This window comes from Triturus cristatus, chromosome 7 (assembly GCF_964204655.1).
Source record: "Triturus cristatus chromosome 7, aTriCri1.1, whole genome shotgun sequence".
Classification (NCBI taxonomy): Eukaryota; Metazoa; Chordata; class Amphibia; order Caudata; family Salamandridae; genus Triturus; species Triturus cristatus.
The window spans coordinates 582,885,782-582,908,605 of NC_140590.1; the positions used below are offsets into that span (position 1 = coordinate 582,885,782).

General features: G+C 47.0%; 1 protein-coding gene across 3 annotated transcripts in view; it reads left to right on the forward strand.

Annotated features, from left to right (window-relative positions):
• The window catches only part of SPAG9 (sperm associated antigen 9), a 1,633,747-nt gene that overhangs the window by 1,121,323 nt on the left and 489,600 nt on the right, over positions 1–22,824 (forward strand). For all 3 annotated transcript variants that reach the window (XM_085617154.1, XM_085617155.1, XM_085617156.1), the window contains one exon: positions 11,272–11,467. In XM_085617154.1, the coding sequence (XP_085473280.1) occupies positions 11,272–11,467 (196 nt within the window). The remainder of the gene's footprint in view (positions 1–11,271; positions 11,468–22,824) is intronic.

The following is a 22,824-nucleotide window of genomic DNA, read 5'->3' on the forward strand; positions in this document are numbered from 1 at the left end:
AAGAACTAACCCTTCACAAGTGGTTGCGTCCTCATTGTCGTGTCTGTTAAACGATCCTGAGACGTTCAGGGCGTTACAAAATATCCGACCTTAATAACACTAACTGTCTCCCGGTCGATAACAGACATGGCAACACTTGATGATGTGCTGGCTGCTTTAGCGGCCATGCAAGTTGAAGTGGCTGCCTCTAGGCAAGAAACAGCCGATGTAAAAGCCAGACTGGATGCTATCCAATTGGACCCGCTCACGCCCAGCACCTCCCTCACGAACCAGACCCCTGCGGTAGTAGTGGAAATGCCGGTAGCCATCCCCTTGGCAACACCAGAGAGGTACAGTGGGGATCCTAACACAGTGCAGGTATTCCTCACACAAGTGGCGCTACATTTATCGTGCAAACCAAAGGCGTTCCCCACGAGTCAGGCTCGTGTGGCTTTCCTTATATCCTATTTGGCTGGAAACGCGGCACAATGGGCCGTACCTCTGGTGAGCAGGGACGACCCCCTCTTATGTGATTGGGGTGCTTTTCGCGAGGAATTCCTGAAGGTATTCGACAGAAGGGCTGACTCGTACACGGCGGACCGTGAAATGCTTGAGTTGAGACAGGGATCCAACCACCTGGTGCAGTATCTCAACGCGTTCCGAAGGCTGGTTGCGGAAACCAAGTGGCCTGTTGCTAAACAGACGGCGCTCTTCCATCAAGGGCTGTGCGATGAGCTCAAGGACGCCGTGGCTCATATTGACCCTCAACCCAAGACATGTGAGGGCCTTATCAACCTGGTATTACGGCTGGAACATAGGCTAAGTGAAAGAAAGGGGAATAAAGAGAGGGATCAGGTCATTCGCATGGCGGAGGTGGCTCCTCAGTCACAGAGAATGGCAGCTGAAGGACGGGATACCCCTGAAGGGCAGGTGCCTATTGATACCCACGCCTAGGCTAAGGAAACAAGCATTCATCTGGTGCCATGACTCTCCATGCGCAGGTCATTTGGGCTTTGAAAAAACGGTGGCTAGCATGGGACGGCATTTCTGGTGGCCAACCATGAGAGTGGATGTCAGGAGGTGGGGACAGGAGTGTCCTACGTGTGCTACCATGAAGGCCGACCATGGCCGAACCCAAGGGCTCTTACATCCACTTCCGACCCCGGATAGACCATGGGATAGCATATCACTGGACTTCGTGGTGGGCCTACCGGTAGACCAGGGGATGACGGCAATACTGGTGGTGGTGGATTACTTGACGAAAATGGGGCACTTCATCCCCTGCAAGAGAGTCCCTACGGCCGGGGAATTGGCGTCACTACTCCTAAAGAATGTGGTACGACTGCATGGATTACCTGGGGTGATCGTGTCGGACCGGGGGTCGCAGTTTACTGCGCAATTCTGGAAGACTTGGTGCACTGCGCTGCATGTTAAGACCGCCCTGTCCACCAGCTACCACCCTCAAACGGACGGCCAAACCGAGCGCCTGAACCAAACGCTCAAACAGTATCTGCGATGTTTTGTGGACCAGGGCAGGGAAGAATGGGTCGACTTGCTATGGGTTGCAGAGATAGCCTATAACAACGCCACTCACAGCTCCACACAGTCATCTCCGTTCTATAGCAACTATGGCCAACATCCCAGGTTCTTGCCATTTCTACATCCGTTCAGAGAGGACAGGATTCCCGCCACAGCGGACAGGGTGGCACACATAAAAGACACGTTGATGCGCTCAAGGGCTGTCCTAATAGAGGCCAAGAGAAGATACAAGGCTGCGGCAGATAGGAAGAGAAGGCCCGGGCCACTGTACCGCACTGGAGACTACGTCTGGATATCCACAAGAAACATGAGGTTTCGAAAGAACAGTGTGTTCCATCCCAAGTACATGGGCCCCTATCGAATTACCAAGTGTATGGGTCCCGTGAACGTGAAGGTGTGCTTGCCGCAGTCATTGCGGATACACCCTGTCTTTCATGTATCATTGCTCAAACCAGCACCCTCCAAGCCGTCTGGGACACCTAGGCCGGTATGCGTGGAGTCGGAGGTGGAGTATGAAGTGTCGGGCATACGGGCGTCCAAATGGAGCAGGGGGAAGCTGTGGTACCTGGTTGCGTGGAAAGGCTATGGCCCTGAGGAGCATTCATGGGAACCGGCTGAAGGGGTTCATGCTCCGCGCTTGGTCTCCATGTTCCATCGGCGTTTTCCTGCCAGCGCTGGACCCGTGGGGAGCCGCTGAGAGGGAGGATGTACTGTCAAGAATTCCTGTCATACAAGGGAAACACGCCCTTATGTAAACAGGAGAGCTGTTACATAACGCAAGGGAAACACGCCCTTATGTAAACAGGAGAGCTGTTACATAACTCAAGGGAAACACGCCCTTATGTAAACAGGAGAGCTGTTACATAACTCAAGGGAAACACGCCCTTATGTAAACAGGAGAGCTGTTACATAACTCAAGGGAAACACGCCCTTATGTAAACAGGAGAGCTGTTACATAACTCAAGGAAAACACGCCCTATAAAGGGAGGAACCGGGAGGTACAAGGCTGTCGGATATTGTGTTTACACCGACGTACCTGCTTCGTGAAGAGCAGTGTTCCGGAGTGGTGCTCCAGTAAGGCAAGAACGGAGGTAGGTCGAGTCGTTACTCCCTGGGCCGTGTCTTGCCCCATCGTCACCTGTGAAGGACCCGGAAGCTCTACCGGTCAACCATTGAGCTTCGCTTTTTGACTCGGCTGAGTCCAAGCGCAGTGGCGCTTTTGCTGGTTGGAGTCGTAACTCCCAGCCCGACCAGAGACACAGGGACTGCCAGCTGTAACGCACACCAGGAGGTGTTTGCCGCGTTACAGACTCGGAAGTCCACAGGATCGATCGAGCGGCTGCTCTCGGTTCAGTCTTCTTGCTTGTGATTGGGGTATCGGTGACGCATCACCAGGAGGTGACTCCGCGTCCCGGTGCAGTCTGAGGAAGAGGTTGAGCGGCTGCTCCCTTCAGGTAGAGATCCCGGCTGGGTGTTTCCCTGACTCCTCGATTCTCCCCAACACTCTTCGTGCCCCTCACAGCCTACCGATTGGCATTGTCGGCCATTTCATTTCTGCCCTCTGTTGGCATACGCCGGGATCGGCGTATATGCAGAGGACGGTTAGGACCATCCGTGCTGTGGGCTGGTAACGTACTTAGCCTGGAGGATTCCAGTGACTATAACTTTTGTTTGTTCTTTGTATTTTATTTGCCTTCATTAAAAGAACTAACCCTTCACAAGTGGTTGCGTCCTCATTGTCGTGTCTGTTAAACGATCCTGAGACGTTCAGGGCGTTACAAACCCTTGAAGCAGTAGTGAATGAAACTACTTCCGCCTTGGGCAACTTAACAGAGGAGCAGTCTGCGATGCGGATTGTTGTTCTCCAAAATCGTCTTGTCCTTGACGTCATTCTGGCCGATAGGGGCGGAGCTTGTAGGGTCATCGGATCAAGTTGCTGTGTTTTCATACCAGAAAACGCGCCGTCAGTATATAAAGCCATAACTCGACTTCATAAGATCGTAAGCCAGATACACCAGAATCCAGGCACCTGGACTTGGTCCGGTTGGTTCTGGAGCGTGTTGTCAGCCTGGGGATGGAGGATCCTATCCTTCCTAGGTATTGGCTTTCTCATACTATTCAGTTGCTGCTTGTGTCTACAATGTGGGCCAGCGATTTGTGGTCTATGTGCCACATCGTGTATCCCACCTTCAAATTTTCATTCGAGATCCCGGAAGAAGAAAGAAGAACAAATGATGCTATATGAACAGATTGATGGATTGATGAAGATGGATATTTCATGAGGGTCCGTAGGGGACAAGGAGGGAATGTGGAAATATGAATTTTTATGGTCAATTGTGTCCCCTATCTTAGACCCCAACGGCTCCATGTACATGCTAGAAGTACATGTATGTTCCCTCCAGTTCCAGCTATAAAGACGCAAATACATGTGCGTCCAACGTCAACATGCCCTCTTTCAGATCCGCCATGAATGGGTCGAATATTCCATTTCTAAGTATGAAAGGCCACCGACTTTATGTGGTTCACTTTTCTAGTTTTGTAGTTCAGGCGAGTAGGCCCTGAATTCTGCCATCAAGCCTTTTTCTGCTTCTGCCTCTGAAATGCTCCAGCTTGGACCTGCATCCGTGTCCATGAACTTTGTCTTACTCCCTGCGCGGCTAACGGTGCCTGACGCGGCCTGTTGCCTGCCAAAAACTGTATTCAGCCTTCAAGTTATCTGCTCCGCTCCTCATCCAATGCATTCCTGTCTAGTAGTTTAGGTAAATATCCTTTCAGCTACTGAGCAAAGGGCCCGGCCTCGCTGTCTTTTTGCAAGTAATTCATAGCCCCTGTTACTATGGAAGATGCCTGCCCCCTCGCATCGCATGTAGACACATAGACGCTTGTACGCGCACTAAACAGTCAGTATAGAATAGGATCTGTCCGAGAAGACCTTTCCTTCCAGATAATATAGTTCCTTAAACACAAGATATCAGATATGATTTAGGACTAGGTTGTCCTGACACCCCAGACTTCTGTCTCCACATGTAGGGCCAAATGTCAAGTTCCCTTCACCCTCTAGTTGTACGTCAATCACACGTCATGCGGCTGCGCGCGTATCTCTGCCAAATATTTCTGCTGACACTGCAGGATTCTCTTATGGATCCACCCACTTGTGACATCATTTTAAATGACGTCTCTAGTATACGCCTGTATTTACGCCTATTTTCATTACGTATGTGTATTCTTATCTGTATTATCAGCTGTTACGCCTCCTGCATCTGTCTTAATACAATGCTTCTCATATATATATGGTTACTTGTCAATAATGTATTGCTGATCCCTTCCTGAACCTTCGTGGTGATGGAATATGACTGCCTGGTTCGAACCATAATTCCTTTGTAAGGAATAAAGTCCTTTTCAGAACCTCTAATACCACGGATTCTGCCTCTTATTTTGACTGAGTTATTCTTACTAGACTTTACCGCATAAAAAATAGTACAGGTAATTTAAATATTTACCACACTATAACAGGCCACAACTTGTAGCAGTGCATGGTAAAACCATAAGCCTATTATTTTTAATAAGTCAAATCAAGATTTGCCTTTCACAGTACAGCAACCAAAACCCATGGGCTTTGACTTTAGCATTTTGCGTATAAAGCATAAGGCCTACAGTCTTTGGTGTGAACATTTCTTATTTCAGCCAGGTTGCCTAGCATGCACTTGTGCCGCAAACAACGTGAGAGTTGTACTCTACAAGTACCTTCATTGAAGCTAGTCCCCGTTAAGTGGTTTACAGAAGGTGACCCCAAAATTCTTGGGGTGACAGATTCTATCCATGCACAGAGGGCTTGTAGAGGCACTGCAGGTACCATTGGCCCGCATCTTTCTCTGAGGCTCCTTCAAAAGCAGCTGTGCATTTTAGCCTTGCCAAAGTTCATTCAAAAGTTAAAAATAAAACGTTTTTTTTTTTTCTTCAATTTCCGGGTTAGAAGCAGGAGAGCACCAGCGAGTCTGCAAGGAGCGAGTTATTCAGTGCACAATCATTCCAAGAAGAGGAAAAGTAAAGAAACAAATGTGTAGGCATTCCATGAGGATGGCGTCTTCCTTTCAGGTATTTCTACTGGGCATGCACCAGGTAAATAAAATGGAAAAAGAAAAGAACCAGCTATTAATAGAGTTTTAATAACCGAAGACTTTCACTACATGGAAGGACCGTGTTGTGTTCCCCGGTTTTCAGACTGGAGCCGACACACACAGTGATCAGTGACAAAGAGAAAGTAAGTTCATGTCATGCTTATTAAAAGATTTTTTTTCTTAAATATCAGGCAAGTAAGGAATATTAGCTTGCAAACCTCTACCACTCATTCCTGATTTGCCTTCAGTGTGGCACGCATCTTGTCCTGAGGTGGAACTGGATCACCACCAAGATTTGCTGAGGTTTTTGTGGGTTGCAGGTAACAAAAAACACACCATGGGACTATCTTCCATTAATGCTAGATGATACTAGTATTTGGTTTGCAGTAAAAAAAAAAACTCATATTTTTTATTAGACAATATCTGAAGCCACCTAGGGGCAATTCCATGTGAGCTCCAGTAATAAAAAATTGAAAGCCTAGCTTTATGGTGCTATTAGTAGATAATTAGGTTTTAATTATAAATAGATATTGAAGCAGAAGCCTTGGCGCTGCAAAAGTGCAGAAAGTTGAACATGATAAGCCCCCTAATCTTCACCACGCCTAAATAACAGCCCTGAACTTCTGCTGTTTAATAGTGTGGATTTATATTTTGGGATCCGGCTCCTTCATCCTCTTTCTGACTGCGTCCTAGGATCCTCTCGTCTTCTGTTACTTCTCTGTTGATGATATCTGTTGCCAGTGCTCCTCCTTCCGCTCTCCTGACTAATACCGTTCCTGTGCACTGGCTTCATTTTATGCAGTTCCATTTCCTGACTTGGTGTCACCTTGTTCCTCAGTATTGGTTTGTAGGTCTCGCCTAAGCAGAGCGCATGCGCTGCTCTAGGAGGGCCTTTAGCCATCGGTCTTCACTTTTCAAGCACTGCACTCGAGCTTGTGGCGGCATCCACCTTGCGGGAGCGAGCAGCGGCGCGCCACAAGCACGAGTGCAGTGCTTGAAAAGTGAAGACTGGGCGGGCACGCACGCACCACTCCCGGGCTTGTTCTTCTCATTCTGCTTTGGCAAAGTCAGCCTCATGTTTATTTTTGCTTCGCATTTTCACTTAAAGTGAAAGCGCGATGCAAATATAAGCAAGTGACTGCCTTTGCGCAATGGTGCAAATGTGAAAGCTTTTTTTAATCAGCCCTACACCCCTGAGCTTTATCAGTACCCGCCGCACTCACCAAGCCGCTCACCTCCTCTTGGCGTGCCTTCGGCCATCATTTTGAGTGCCCCACCCAGGTCTCGCAGCGCTCTACAGCACTGCTGGCCATGTTCATCTCTTCCCTGTGCTGGCAGCGCCAGCCTCCGCGGGCTTCTTAGTCGTGTCGCCGGCCGCCATCATGCATTCTAGAGTATTGTGGCGGCCAGTGGTCTTCTTTCCTGGGTCAGCACTTCTGCAGCCCCCGTGGCTCACAAGTACAGCTGGGCAACTCAAGTAGGGCCACGATAACCTCCCCAGGTTTTGTGGTCGCTCCTCCGGTCGTCATCTCGAGAGCGCGGTACGGGTCTCGCCGACTCTGACTCCAGCTCTCCCACTGCACTGCGGCTTCTAACATGGCAGATGCAGCCCCCAGGCTCTCACTCCCCTGGGACGACAGCGCTGGACCCGACTGGAACTCATGGGCCTCGATTATTGCAGGATTTGTACAAGGTATGGCAAATGCAGACGGAGCGCTGTAAATAGAGTCCATTCTCCTGCATGTCTTGGCCACAGCCCTTTACCCAGTTTGTGACTTTCTGTTAATAACACCCAGCCTGTGTAGCAATATTCAATTTCCTTGGAGGGCGCTTTGTTTTCAGGTAGTTTTTACACAAGTGTAATTTTTTTTTGTAATGTTTAGGTGCCGCTGTACACTGCGGAGCTTTTCGCTGTGCCGCGATTATATTTCACTGGACACTGCTAAGCTTTTCCCTCAGTGGAATGGGTGCCACAAGTTGAAAGTACAGTGCTCCAGAAAGCAGGTATTCTGTGTAAATTACCGTGTCGCAGAGGCCGCAGGTCACAGTGCTTCCGGTCTAGCAAAGCAATGCTGGACTTATGGGCAGGATGTGTGAGTACAATGTTAGGTCATAAATCTCATCTTTGAATTAAACATTTTTTTTTAAGGTTTGAAGGAAATCAGAAAGTACTCCGGGATCTGACGCAATGTATGCAGAAGCTAAAAGAAAGATACACCAGACTCTGTTTTCGTCATCCACTGTTTGTGTTTTAGTACTTAGGAATAGTGCGAAATAATTTTCAATGTCTTCGAGATAGGAATACACCTGTACATTACTGGCGCATGCATATGCTTTTATTTAAAGATTACAAGACTGGAAATAATTGAACTCAAAACAGCATGCACTCAACCGTTGCATAGAAATATACTATATATTTGTGAGGGAGAATCATCTTTGCTGCACAAGTTCAAAATGTTTGTGACAGCTCTGGTGGCCCTTCAATGTCACATGAAAGTTTCATGTACAGGCCCATGCCCCTGACAAATATCTGAAGTAAGAACAGTTATTGTCACTCCTTAAAGGGAATTCATTCAATGAGGTGCCCTTCAAAAGAGCTGTGAAACAGGCTTGTACGTGTTAATTTCAGTTCATACAACCAGGTGCAAAGCAACGCAGGTAGAGCACAGAACCCCAAGGAACAAGAGAAGATATGAGGTTAAATGTGGGATTCTGTGACCAGTTCTGAAGACCCTATTTCAAAAATGATAAAGACAAATTGAAAATCGTCCTAGGAAAGTCTACCGGTGCTTTTGTGGGGAAGAAGAGTGGTCTTGTGTACATGCACTTGATGCAGTTTTCGAAAAAGATTAAGATCTGATTTGCCAAGCATTCTGCTCCTTTCTATAAATGTGGCCAGACTCCCCACTCATCACTAGAGACTGGGGACTGTTTGGAAAAGTAGACCCTCATCTTTTCTTACACATTATCTTTTTCAAACAGATCTTAAAAAGAGCATTAAGCCATTGCCTTTCTTCCTGCGTCTCTACAGATATGTCCCTCTCAATGTGTTCAGTGTGTCGATACCCATGAGGGGGTCTTGCAATTGGAACAGGAGTGCAGAATTACCAGGATATTACAAAGTCCTAATACACATTTCACCCCTTTCAAGAGGAGCCCATAGGACAGACTTAGTCTGCATTGGCACATCAGCAGGTAGGCAATGACTTATGTTGCCACTACTTCAGCTATAGCTTTTGGACCAAGTCACACTACACAAGAAAATGGTGCAGGGTCAACTGGTAGCCAGGTTTATATTCCACCATTCACCTAGTTTGTTAGTTTTGGGGACGGAAGAGTAGACTACCAAATTCTAGAAGATCAACAAAAGTTGGTAAAGCCAATAAGCCTGGCTTGCAATCGGAGTCCTGACTAAAAAATCAAAACAGCCTACTGCACACAAAAAAAAGGACAGAGAGGGGATATAGTTGTAAAACAGCTCCTCGTGCAGTTCAATGCAAGCAGTGGAGTAGAGGTGGAAGGATACAACCAATCTGACAATAGCTTTAGGTGAGAGATGAATACTCCAATGGGCGGAGTCAAGACGTGATTGATAAAAGTCTCACGCAAATGGCTGAAAGAGACTGGTCAAAAAGAGACAAAAGTTGAATGGGGCAGACCCAAGCCAACCCCTATCTATTTTAGCAATAGTGTTGTTTAAAACCGCGCTGTCAACCCCCAGACTTAACAAGCATTGGCATAGCCAATAGGTCTCGCCTTTGGGACCTTATAAGTGTTTAGCCATGCAACAGTTGATGTTGTTGCACCAAGGATATTGTGCTGGATAACTAAACACTTATAAGATCCCAAAGGCGAGACCTATTAACTATGCTAAGGCTTGTTGTTGCTTGGCTCCTGTCAGGGTCTGATGCCTACTTTTCTGTGAGCAGATTCCATACAGCAATGAAGTTGTCGGGATAGAAGGCATATGAAAATGTATGCTTGCAGTCTTAGGGTTTTCTTTGCATTCTGTCTCTTGTTACTGCTCCACGGACAAAAGTCTACTGGTACTTGTTTTTCCACCATCCTCCTGCTCTTTTGCCAGGTGCAGTTGGACTACAGCTTTTGCATAGGCACTTCTTTTGGGCTTGCAAAAGGTCACTGATTCACAATGAAACAGCTACCTCCTACTTAACCAGTTGTAGCTCGCTCCCCTACCTTTCTGGTTTGAAACTCATTTACAACATATTTTAACTGAATGTGGTATTAGCTATACGTGATTCTTTCTAATAGAGACTTCTAACCGCTGATCCTTCACCTTGTGAATTTTCCCAGGTGCTAACTGGATCTGGAAACCTTTGAATTTGTGGTTCTGCTTAGGCTCAATCCTAAGCCCGATATGAAGTCAGGGTCACTATATGCACCACCTCCGCTCACTAACATTAGTTCCTTTCTTTCCACTCCTGCCAACACCGATCCAGAGTTCTCGAGTCCTGTCACTCCTGACAGAGAATTTTTTCCATCAGAGTTCTTCAGTGTACAGACACTCTCAATCCCTAAAACGACAGGGTTTAAGCTGTGTCATGATAGTCACTGGCAGGTGTCGGTGACGGACACCCATGACATCTGTCTATGGTACGTTGGATCCAAAAACGACTTGGTGATGTGTCTGTGCTGCACAGAAATGATTACAAAAGTCATTAGCTACCAGAAAGCCAAACTAGCAGTCGCTGAATGCTGAAGGTTGAAAAAAGCGTTCAGGGTCGTAGTCGAACGCATATGACGGTACTGGTCATCAAGGGCGCGAACGTGCTTCTGTACCTGAGGCCACTCCCATGACCGTCATCTTTGAGTTCACCAGTTTTAGGCAAGTCCGGAAAGTCCTGCATGAAGCATAAGAAATGCAAGCATGGATCCTCTCCATCCCACCACACCCACCACTCTGAGTCGTATTACACCCCTTTCACTTCTAGAATGCAGAGTCATTCCCCTTCTGAAGAACCAATCCAGACACTAGTTCTGCTTTAGTCCCACCCCAAACAGATAGCCGGCGGCACAGAATCTGAAGGCAGCCATGGGTCACATTTTCAGTGATACTCCGGTTAGAAGTCGCAGAAGTGCAAGTTACTTGCCTTTTCTGGTGGAGACTAAAACCACAGATTCCTCGCTGACCCATTCTACTCCCTTTTCTGTAGGACAGACTCATACAGCCCATTATTAAGTTCCAACCTAAAGTTTGCATGCTGCCATAAACTGATTTCAATGGTTCCACGTCCGTCGGCACCGATGGAGATCAGAAAAAGAATCACTTCAGTGTGCAGAGGTGGTGAATATATAGTGGCCTCGAGGGCATTTCCGGGGCAGAAGGGACCTGACTTGGATCTGCACAACTCCACCTGTTGACGTACAAGGTAATTGCTTATTCACCAGGGGAGGAATGTGCACTTAAAAAATCTCTACCAGAAAAAGCGTTACCGAAGGTAAGTAACTTACTTGCACTTAGTGAAGGCTTAGTTGGTGCTTTACCTTCAGGATTTAAATTTGTAGTTAAAGAAGTAACTTTATTTTCGCAAAGTAGTTTATTGTGATGTTGTGCATGCATGTGTTTTTAGCAACTGAGGGGAATTCCCTTTTAACGTTTACTTGTTATTTACAGATGGTGTCACTTTAAGTAGTGGTGAAGACGACAATGTTGCAACAGCTGAAGAAGCAACAGAGGCAACAGAAGGCAATGCAGGCCCAGTCGAAGACCTTGCTGATAATATGCAGACTGGTGTCTATACAGAACATGTTTTTATGGATCCTCTTGGAGTTCAGAATACAGAAGATGAATTATCAGAAGATCAAACAAGGTACTAAAACTATTACAATTTTTAAAATAAGAACATCAGAACTTTATTACTGGCACAATAATAAGGCTTTCTAAATGGGTTTGTCTGTTGCAATTGTTTAAATAACTGTCACTAAAGACAAATAGAACTTTCCTTGTGAGATAGCCATTTGCCTTCAACAGTTGGCTGTCTGATAAGTCAGGTGACCTATAGGCAATTGGCACGCATGGCCATGCCAATTCTATTGGTGTATTTCTAGAGTTCTGTAACCACTGTGTAGAGTGACCTGAAAGACACCATTGTACAAGTAATATTTGGGCAATGCCAAATCCATGAAGTTTGTTGTTGGAAACCTCCAATCAACCTTTTTCATATAAGTGTACTTTTATTCCAGCAATGAGGTATTTTTTGTGAGTGAATGATCGGATAATGCTCTTTTCTATAGGGAGCATAGCATCTGTTCATTTTTGCTTTTGAATATGCAGTGCCTCGTTTTTTGGGCTGCTAAAGCTAGGACACATCTATAATGATGTATATTCTTACAGCACCAAGCACCCTTCTTTGCGAGAACCACTCCATATTCTCCTAGTGTGAGTTAATATATCTAGAAATCACAGCTGAACTCTGATTGTGAACTGATGGAGAAGCAGATGGCAGTTTTATGCGAGTGTTGAGTCTGTTTCAAATCTTTGTCACACATCCAGGAAAACAATATTGAAAGGTCAACAGCATTTTCCATTTAACCTCCCCATTTACCTAGCCAATATTGCCCAAGGATTCCAAGCCACAGATAAGTAATGACCCCTTGCTCCATTGTTCACATTTGGGAGTAAGGAAGTTGATATGCAAATGTCTTTCCCCATTATAGCCTAGAAGTTTATGATAATTTCTTGAGAGATTTCTCGAACATGGCTTCTTTGTATATCGTGTGAACAGAAAAATCTTAATGTATGAAGCCTTAACAGGACACCTTAGTATGCTGCTCTTTCTCTCCATCAGGGGACTAGTTTCAAAAGCAAAAATTGCACAATGGCTTGTTTATAACTATAAGTAGTAAGGTAATGAGCTTTCCTAGATTAAAATCGGTTAGTTTACCTCTTATAACTCTGCAGCAGTAACACAGCTACAAGCTTTTGTAGCCTCATCTACATTATTTCAGATTTTTGAACGTTGATCTTTCGTCAAAACTTTGGAACATTTCCACCCTGCATGTAAAAAAGTCCCTGATCTGCTATATATCTGCAGTGTAGACTAGCCTCATTATTGTAGATTTTATTTAATTTTATCTGTTGTTGATGCTACCCTAAACGAATGGTCTTACTATGTCAGTCAATCAATTCTTTCTTTATTCGTCCTTTCGAACACAGGTCATAAAAGATGCACCATATTAAAAACATCATATAAAATCATACACATCTAAACAAATACAAAACTCATTTTCCATTTAAAAAGAGTACAACAGCATGTAAATACTGTAATTTTTCTCGGAACTAAAGTGACAATGCAAAGCGATTGGGTTCATAAGTAGCAGCAGATATTATCTAATAGTGCAAAAAACAACAGCAGCTATCAATAGCAGCAAATAAATAACCAATAATACATGAATAATAAAGTCAAAGTACATTGGAATTAAAACAGCATGCTTCTTCTCTTTGCTAAAATAAACTTCAAAAAGCTCCCAACAGCAAAGCAAACATAATGTTCATTGAGTTGCTGCAGAAAATGCAAATCCGCTTTGCACTTGGAAAATTTGTGTCTGCGGAAAAGAGGTATTAAAAATTTCCTGGTAAATGGAAGATAAAATTGACAATAAAATACAAAATGTAAAATGGTTTGACTCGAATGTTCATCACAAGGGCAGATAGTAATAGATTCCGAAGAATACTGACCCAAGGGAAAGCATTCCAACCACCGAAAGGCCCCATCCTGAATCTAGTCAACAAATTCATTTCGTGCACATTATTTACATATAGTAAGAACTGGGCAGTATAGAGAGGTATTTGTATAAGGCAATTATCCCTGACAGTTTGGCTACTTCGTACAGTTCCCTAGACTATTCTTTGTTTTCGAAAGCTCACCAAAACCCTCTGTCGATCCCCTTTGCCAATTAGATCTGGGTGCTCAAACAGAGAGGAGTAACCAAGTTCCGTAAGGCTGGTTTTAATGTATTGGGGCCAGGTCATACAAAGAACACGAGTACAGCTTAAACAGTCTCTTTTAATTGCCCGATTAAAATCAGCCTCTTTATTTGTCCAGATAGAACACCAGGTAGCTAGAGGTGCAGAATTTATGGTATCTTGGACATACTCTGGACCTAACTCCAAATGGAGGGGAAAATGCGGCGAGGAAGGGAGCACTCCTAAAACTCTACGGCAAAATCTATTCTCCTCCAGCTGCATAGCAAGAACGTTCCTGCAACCCCAGATCCCCATACCATATGTTAAAATCGGAATACATTTGCGCTTGTAAATCTCTAAAATTGGGGCAATTGGCTTTTTACATATGGACATAGCAAGTGAATAAGTAGTGCCAACTGCGCGTGTGAATCTTATTATTCTATTATTTATGCAGATATGCCATGTACAGCCTTCATCAAAATCCAGGCCTAAGTACAGGAAGGAACTAACCCTTTCCAGCTTTTTACCCTCTATATTCAGGCTACAGGACTTAGTATTTCAGTCAGGGAGGAATGTTCTAATTTTGCTGAATTATGAGACCATGTTTGCTGGTCACATTTATTACTTAAACATTTGGCACTCACCCTGGAATGTATTTGTCTGTGAGTGGCTGTTATTACATGTTTCTTGATATCAGACCCTTTTTCTCACCCCTTAAAGCATAAGCATCTGAAAGGGGTAGGTTTGTAATGATATTTTAATGGCAAAAGCCAGTGAAGAAGCAGAGTTAATGTGTCCTTTCTGACTTTCGTGTCCAGGAAAATGCATTTTTGAAATACATCAAATAATTGATCTACGAACTATTCTTCCGCAAATCAGTGCATCAAATACCACTATAAATAGAAACTGGGGTAACTCCTGGTTGTGATTGTTGGCTTGCAGTCGGGCAAAGGAAAAAAGAACGTCTGACCCAATTCTACAGCATACTCTCCATCATTGGTTTCTTCATGACCTACCTGGACACTTTTATTCCAGCCGCCTAGGCATAATTCCAGCTTGGAAGGACTCTGTCAGATTACAAGAAAGTCAGGCTTCTGCTATTCAGTCAGCGACTACATGGGAGCTGTTTTTGACACCATCTCCCATAGCATTCTTGAACAACGGCTCTGGGAGATTGGTGTCAGGGGGAATGCCTTAAAATGTCTCAAGAGTTATCTAACAGACAGAGTTACAACGGTACAGGTGGGCAACATATTTTCCCGTAGCAGACCAGTCACGATGGGAATGCCAGAGGGCTCTATTCTGAGCCCGACTCTTTTTAATCTTTACGTGACACCGCTAGCCAAGGTGATCAGATCCTACGGCTTCAATGTTGTATTGTACGCCGATGATACTCTGATCTTGATCACCCTTGGCCCAGATCCGGTAGAGACAAAGTTGCGATTCAAAGAATGCATGTCCCAAGTTGATAGGTGGATGAGCACAAATCACCTTCAACTAAACGGAGGCAAGTTTGAGATTGTGCTTTTCGGAAAGGCTCATGAACACTGGTCACATGACTGGTGGCCCTTGAACTTAGCCCCCTGTCCAATCCCAAAACCCCCAATTGGCAAACCCTGGCCACATGTCAGCCCCTGGTAAATGGTACACTAGGTACACAGGGCCTTGTGACCAGGGAAGGCCCCTAAGGGCTGCAACACTTATTGTGCCACCCTTAGAGGCCCTGTACCCTGACACAAACACACTTCCCTTGCAGGCTGAGTGTCTGGGTATAGAACAAAACAGAGAGTCGACATGGCACACATCCCTGTGTGCCATGCCCACAACATACCCTGCCCTGGCATACATCAGCCACCCCTCTAGCTGGGTGCCCTATGACATTGGTGTGGGTACAGGAGCATGAGCCCTGTGCCCCTACAGTACCCAGGTCCATTCCTGGGCACTGTAAGTGCAGTGCTGCCATTTAAGAGTATATGGTGCTGGGAGATCGTCAACACAAACTCCACAGCACCTTGATGGCTTCACTGAAGACTGAGAAGTTTGGTATCAAACTTCTCAGCACATTATACCCGCACTGATGCCAGTGCAGGATTTAATGTACAATGCACGACAGAGGGCATCTTAGAGATGCCCCCTGAACCTAACCTACAATCCACGTCTGGCCTGAGGGGCTGCCTAGGCTGCCACACAGCAGACGTGTTGCTGGACCCCTGGGTAGAGAGCCATCCGCTCTCCTGGGCCTGCAACAATGCACATCCTGAGCGAGGTGCTAGGTCTCCTAACCCCAGGATGGGCAGAGGAAGCTTCAAAGGCATGTCGCCTTTGTGAGCTTCTCCAGGCCACTTCCTGTACCCAGCAACTGGCCCCTACCGGTTCTAAACCCCCTCTCTGGCGGGAAGACTGGCCGGATACCCCAAGGAAGGACAGGGGGTGTGCCAGCCTCTGCCAACCCCACTCCTCAGGTAGGGAATGCGAGGTGAAGCACATCCCTGGGCTTTTGCCATCTTGAAGATGGGGAGCCCTGCCCAATCAGGACTAGGCCACTGCCCCCCTCCCACAGGAGAATGGCAGAATAGGGGGTGTAGCCACCCCAGGGCAGGGACCCGGTGGTCCCTGTCCTTTACCTACCTGTAACGCCCCTAAATTTAGTATTTAGGTGCACCCTGAACCTTCCTTCCTTAGATTCCAGATTCCGAAACGGCAAAGAAGATCAAGAAGAAAGAAGACCTGCCGTGCAGCTGCTAACAAGAGGAAGACACTAACTGCTTTGGCCCCAGCCCTACCGGCCAGCGACCCTCGAACCTGCTCCTGCTAAATCCCGACACCTCCTGTGGCTAGCACCCTCACAAACCCCGGAGGACCTTGCTACCTTGTGACTCTGAGCATCTGGGACTCCCACGAGCAGTGACACTGCTCAAAGCAAGTAACTGACCCCTGGCACCAGCCAGGAACCGCAAACCCTGCACACTCTGCGCCCGCCAAGCCTGGCCTGTGCTGGAGTGGACAAAGACCCCGAGGACATCTCCCCGGCGACTGTGACCCTGAATCCGACACCCAAGGACCCACCTTGACGCTCCTGACGATGCCTGTAGCCTCAGAACCAGGGACCCCCCAACCGCGATCAACAAAGGGTAAGATTTCCCAACATCAAAAGGCACCCCGGCGCCCTGTGGCCCCCTGTGTCCAACTCCTGGTTACCTACCTATCCTCCAACTACCCAACTTACCTCTCGAAGTGGTGGTCACACCTGAAGCATCTCCGTCCCCGAGCTTGCAGTCTTTGTTCGTCCATGAGCTTTTCCATTACAATCCATTGAGCGCCCAACGGCTCAAAAGCACCCTGCACCCAGCCGCCCGAGTGGCCCTGGCAGTGCAACTTCTACTCCTACCAACTTTCCCATTTGCCCTGAGCAAGTGACCAGGAGCCCAGCTCCCACAGCTGCGTGGACTGCTAGTCAGCAGCCACCAACCAAGGGCCCCCTGCCTTCCATAGGATAACATTGGGCCTAACTCACTCTGCACCCGGCTGCCCCTGTGCCGCTGAGGGTGTAACAACTGTACTTACCTGACCCTGGGAGGCCCCTGAGTCTATGCCCAGAACCTTAACTCTGCCAGTCGAGTACTTACCCAAAAGCCGATAACTCACTTTTCTTCCATAGGGTAACATTGACTGGTTTCACTTGAAATTCTTCTAAGTGTGGAGTTTCTAAACTTTAAAATATTCACCTAAAATCAACCGAGTAACGAAAACGGAAATACTCACCTGCTATTAGGAGAGATCCCAGTGGTGGATCTTCGTGCCCAGCACTGACCCTGAAAAGTACTTACAACCGTACTTACCACTAACTCAATTTTCTTCCATAGGAAACCATTGTCTGTTTTTCTGTGAAATTTCTTCTGTTGCTTTTTGCAAACTACAAATATTCTTTAAAAATTGTACCAACTGTGAAAACGTAATTACTTACCTGTTTTAGATAGATGTCTCAGTACTGAGCCTAGGAGCCCAGCACTGGATTACAAAAGTAACGAGAACATATTTTACTCGTAACTTGAATTTTCTTCCATAGGAAACCATTGACTGTTTTTCTGTGAAATTTCTTCTGTCGATTTTGCATACTTATAAATATTCGTTAAAAATCGCCTGTATAACCTAAACGCTGTTTCTCAACTGCTTACAGGTGGTACACTAGTGCTGGATCCAGGATCCAACACTGACCTAGAAAAAGTAACCATAACCCCACATACCTGCTAAGTGAATTTCCTCCCATAGGATAACATTGGTAATTTGATTAGAAAAAGTTTCGAAGTGTCAACTTTTAAAATAGCAAAATATTGCTGAGAAAATCACAACAGTAACTAAAACGTATTTACTCATTTGTTTCCAAGAACTGTCCCAGGACTGAATCTGGGATCCAGTCCTGGAGTTAGAAAAGTAATCCTGAAATTAATCAATTGCATATAACTTAAAATTCCCATTGTGCTCAATGTATTATCATGTTTGAAATTGTGTTGCCTATTGCAGCAAACTGTAACTATTGCATTCAAAAGTCAATTGCCTATTGCAAAGTATTTAACTAAAGCATCTCATTCTGAGAAAGTATCTTTTGATACCTATTGTTGGTTCTAAAAATAAAACAACCATATATTTGTATATACAAACCATTGGCCTAGAGTTCAGTTCTTGAGTGTGTGAGACCATTTGCTGACTTGAGTGTGTACAACAAATGCTTCACACTGTCCTCTGATACTGCCTTACTGCTCCACGAAGCTACCACTTTAAAGAGTAAGGTTATATCTAACTGTAGCCTCTGCCAAACCTCTGGGGGCTGTGGACTCTGTACACACTGTACCTATTTGGGAACAGTATATACAGAGCCACTTTCCTGCACTCCTCCACCGCAAAACCTTCCTAGTCCGGTCCTTCGGGGTCACAAGCAGGGTGACAGGATACTCCATCACCCCCACCACTGGCACGACATCAACTCGGACAGGTGGGTTTTGCAGATAGTACGAAGGGGCTACTCCCTCCCCTTCATAACTACCCTGTGAGAAGTTGGCCTGATGTATGATGTCACTAGTTATAGTGTACACCTTATATCAGTCCAAATACCCTTATGGTGATTGGTTGTAAAGTCAACCTTATAGACCAGCTATCCTAGTGGTAGCATGGACAAGAGCAGTCTTAGGCTAAACTCTGAATGGCATGTGAAGCCAGCTGTGATACCATATATAATCCCTTGAATACAAAATGAAAGGGCACCACAACAGATATATATATAAAATAAAGTGTATTTATTCTAAGCAAACCCTCAGCACTCTTTATGAGTTTAGAGGTAAGTACAACACAGTCTTATTAATGCATACAGTAAGTCACACAGGTAAGTAATACAGTTAGGCCCTAGGGGCCACGCAAACCATATACTAAATAAGTGGTATAAGAACCACTGTCACGGAAATAGAATAGGCCTAGGCCTAGGGAATCGCTGGGGCTACACTACACTAGCGTTAGTTAGGAAGTGGGAGGCCCACGGGATTCGTGTGCAGAGTGGAAACACTCACGCGTAATGCGTAAAAGTCAATAGCAATGTTACAGTTTAGAAATAGATAGATTTAGGACACTTCCGGAGTAGCTAGGAAGTTGAGACTTGAAAACTAGACACTAGGATAGTCACTATCCTGATGAGCACCGGAGTACCCAAGTTACCTAGCCCACAGGCTGCGGGTGCATAGGGGTGAAGATGCGTCGTTTTCGTCGTCGACTCCTATGGATGCCTGAAGAAAGATGCTGACAGGCAGTCAGGGGGGAGTGTCCGGTGGATCCCAAGGCTGGGATCAAGAAGAGAAGAAACCTGCAAGCAGAGGGGACAGAGTCAAGGTCACTAGCCAGTGACCACGTGGAACCAGGAAGGAACCAGGCGATGTCGTGAAGAGTTGCAGGTGAAGGTGAAGCTTGTCGCTGCAGCCAGGAGGACCAGGAAGCGTCGAGGGCGACCAGGACCAGGAGGCGAGCTGTCCCACGAAGGCTCTTTGCTGTCGGCGGCGTCGAAGTTGGACTAGGACTCACCAAGCCTTGGCAAGCGGAACCCACGAAGAACAAAGGACTTGCTTCTGGTGCAGACCAGGAAGGTCTGGGGTGCTTCTTCTTTGCAGAGAAGCGGGAGCCAGTCTGGAGGAGCCAAACCAGCGCAGAAGATTTCAGGGAGCGTCGTCACAAAGGCCACTAGCCAGCGGGCAAGCAACCGGACAGACGCGGCAAGCAGGAAAATGCTGAAGGGCCCCACGCAGGACTCGTGGAGTGTGGGGGGCTGGTCTTCGGTGCAGATGGTGCTTGGGGTTGGGGCTTCTCAATCCCCGGTGCACAACTTCGAGGGTACTTCAGAAGCTGCGCTGTAAGTTACTAGCCACTTTTCCCAGGTAGCCGGTCCCACGTCGCTCGTCGCCTCCACGGATCTCAGCTCTGCTGCAGATGTGGATGAGGGTCGGAGAAGTCTGGAAATCAAGGCTTTGGTCGGGCTCTGCAGTCGGTTCCTCGTCGAACGTTTCACAAAGCAAAGGGTAGTCTCTTGATGGTGCCTGTTTGCACAGGGTAGCCACTCCTTGGCTACAAGGGAGATTCTTCAGTCTTCTTCTTTCGTCGAATGTCGAAGGTCCAGAGTTTCTGTTCAGTTTTGCAGGTTCAGGAAAATCTAGAGTCTTGAGGCCCAACTCCCACTCTTATACTAATCTGGGGGGCTGGGATACCTGCTAGGTCACGCCTTATGGGTGGGACCTGGGAGGGGGTGGTTACACCCACTTCCCTTTGTCCAGTTTCGCGACAGAGCTGGGGCTGGAGTGCCCCAGCGCCGGTTTGAACTGGACTATGCAAGGAACACCTTGTGTGCCCCGGGCATGTCTCATTCCTTTCAGCCCACCCTGCCCCAATACACTAAAGGCTGTCTGGGGAGGTGCTAGCACCTCCCCAAGCAGGAAACCTATTGTCCAGGCCTCCCTGGCTGGGATCACTCCCAGCTGCAGGAGGTCAGACTTGTGTCGTGGCAGCAGCATCCATTTTGTGATGCTGAGGCTTTGGTCAGAGGCTAACAGTTGAAGTATGATTTTAACATGTCTTTCCCTCTAGAAGGGGGGAATAATATCCTCATCACCAGAAATGGTATGGGGGTATTATTCCAAAGTGTTAGACACCTTACACGACATGTTTTGATAAAGCCAAACCATAGTTACCATAACCGTTTAAGATTATAAGGCACTTTAAGAGTATATGGTAGGCTATATCATAGAACAGCTATAAGGACATGGTTCCGAAAGCTGCAGACAGGCTCAGCTCATGCTAGAGCACCATCTCACATGTTACCAAGCACTCTGCCTCCAGGATTGTTAAGGCCTGCCATAGGAGTGACTGATAGGTACACATGTGTCTATATATAAGGTAGGTATAGGAATACTACACCTAAGCAAGGGGTGATTACACGACCTTGCCCCAGCTGAGTGATCAGCCAGTTGTGTCTGATTGGAAGGCCAGACCAGGGGTGGCATAATACATGCTGCAGCCCCTGGGAGGCCTAGGGTACACCTATGCCCTGGGTACCTAGGGTACACTGTACAGGGTCCAATAAGGTGATCCTTACCAATTGGTTATGTACCTAGGGTACATGGAGTCCATTTTACAGAGAGAGCAGACAGCCTGAGACCCTGAATGGCAGGATCTCAGGCCAACTAAGTCGAAAAACCAGCTAGACACTAGGCAAAAAGTTGGGGGTAACCATAGTCAGATATCCACCTTCCTACACAACCCCCCCCCCCCCAAACGAAAGGAGATAAGGCTGGCCTTGACAAGGTAAGCCTCTATTGCCTGAGTGGCGATATAAGGAAGAACCAGCACTGGCATGGTTACCCCCTGTCTCATGGTCCACTAAGCAATCCCTCATCCTAAAGATATCATAGGGTCTCCACCATAGGGAATCTCTACCTTTGGTGTGTCTTTGCAAAGTAAAAGGCTGGTGTTGAGATGGAGTACTGAAGTGAGTGTCCTCAAAGTGAGGCCTCAGCTTCCTCCAATCATCCTCCACCCTGGATGCCTTTCTTTCTCTAACTGAGTTGCACTGTGCTCTCAGGGTCAGCCTCTGGCTACCTAAAGCTGGAGGCTGGGTCCCTTTTGTGGGCTTACTGGAGGGACAGGTCAGGTTTGGGGTCCTAAGGTCCCATGTTTGCCTGTGCCCAACAGAATCCCTCTGGGGGAGGTCCCTAACTACCTGTGAAGGGGATCCCTCAGGAATGTTTTTACCCATCACCTGGCTAGGGCAACTAACCAGGCAATCCTCATTCTTTTGAAGGGGGGGTTCTTGTGGACAGGGGCCCTCTTGGGGTCCACTGGCCTCCCTGACCTCTGCAGCCCTGGGCTGACTGAGGCAGGGTAGAGAGAGGCAGGCTACCTGCACCAGACTGGGTCCCACCTTGGAAGGGGCCACTGACATCAGAGGCTCTGCCAGGCCAGGCCTGACTACCTCTGGGGCAGTTCCTTCACAAGGGGTGAGGTCAGATCCCTGAGGAGGCTGACCTTTTCCTAATGTCTGGGGGGAGGGAGACTTTTCTTCCTCCCCACTACTCTCTGTTTGTGTGGAGTGATCCATAGTTTCAGGCTTCACTACACCTATATCAGTCTGAGTGTGGGCTGAGACCATTACAGCCTTGCCAACCTTTTCAGGAAGGCACTCAGTTTGTGTTTGAGCTGTGACTGTCACAGCTCTGCCAATTTCTACAGGGAAGTCTGTCTGTGCCTGGGCTGTGGCTACCACTGCCCTTCCAACCTTTTCAGGGAGGAAAGCTACTTGGACAGGGGTTGTGACTGGCACAACCCCACTACCCTTTTTGGAAAGGCCTACCATTTTAGAATGGGTGTCTAGTTCAACTCCAGCCCAAGCTGAGAGTTCTAAGTCATTCCCCAGTAAGCAGTCCACAGGCAAGGTTGGAGACACTGCCACCCTTTTAGGGCCAGTGACACCTCCCCAGCTGAGACATACCTCTGCCATGGGATGACTGTTCTGTTTGCCATCAATGTTAGTTACCTGGTATGAGAAACCAGGCAAAAGCTGCTCAGAGGGAACCAGCCTATGGGCCACCATAGTGATGCTAGCTCCAGTGTCTCTGTAGGCCTCAGCTTTTCTACCATTGATGTAGGGTTCCTGTCTGTACCTACCCAAAGTGTTGGGACAGGCAGTGAAGTTGGCAAACCCCATGCCACCATCACAGACAAGAGTAGCTGATG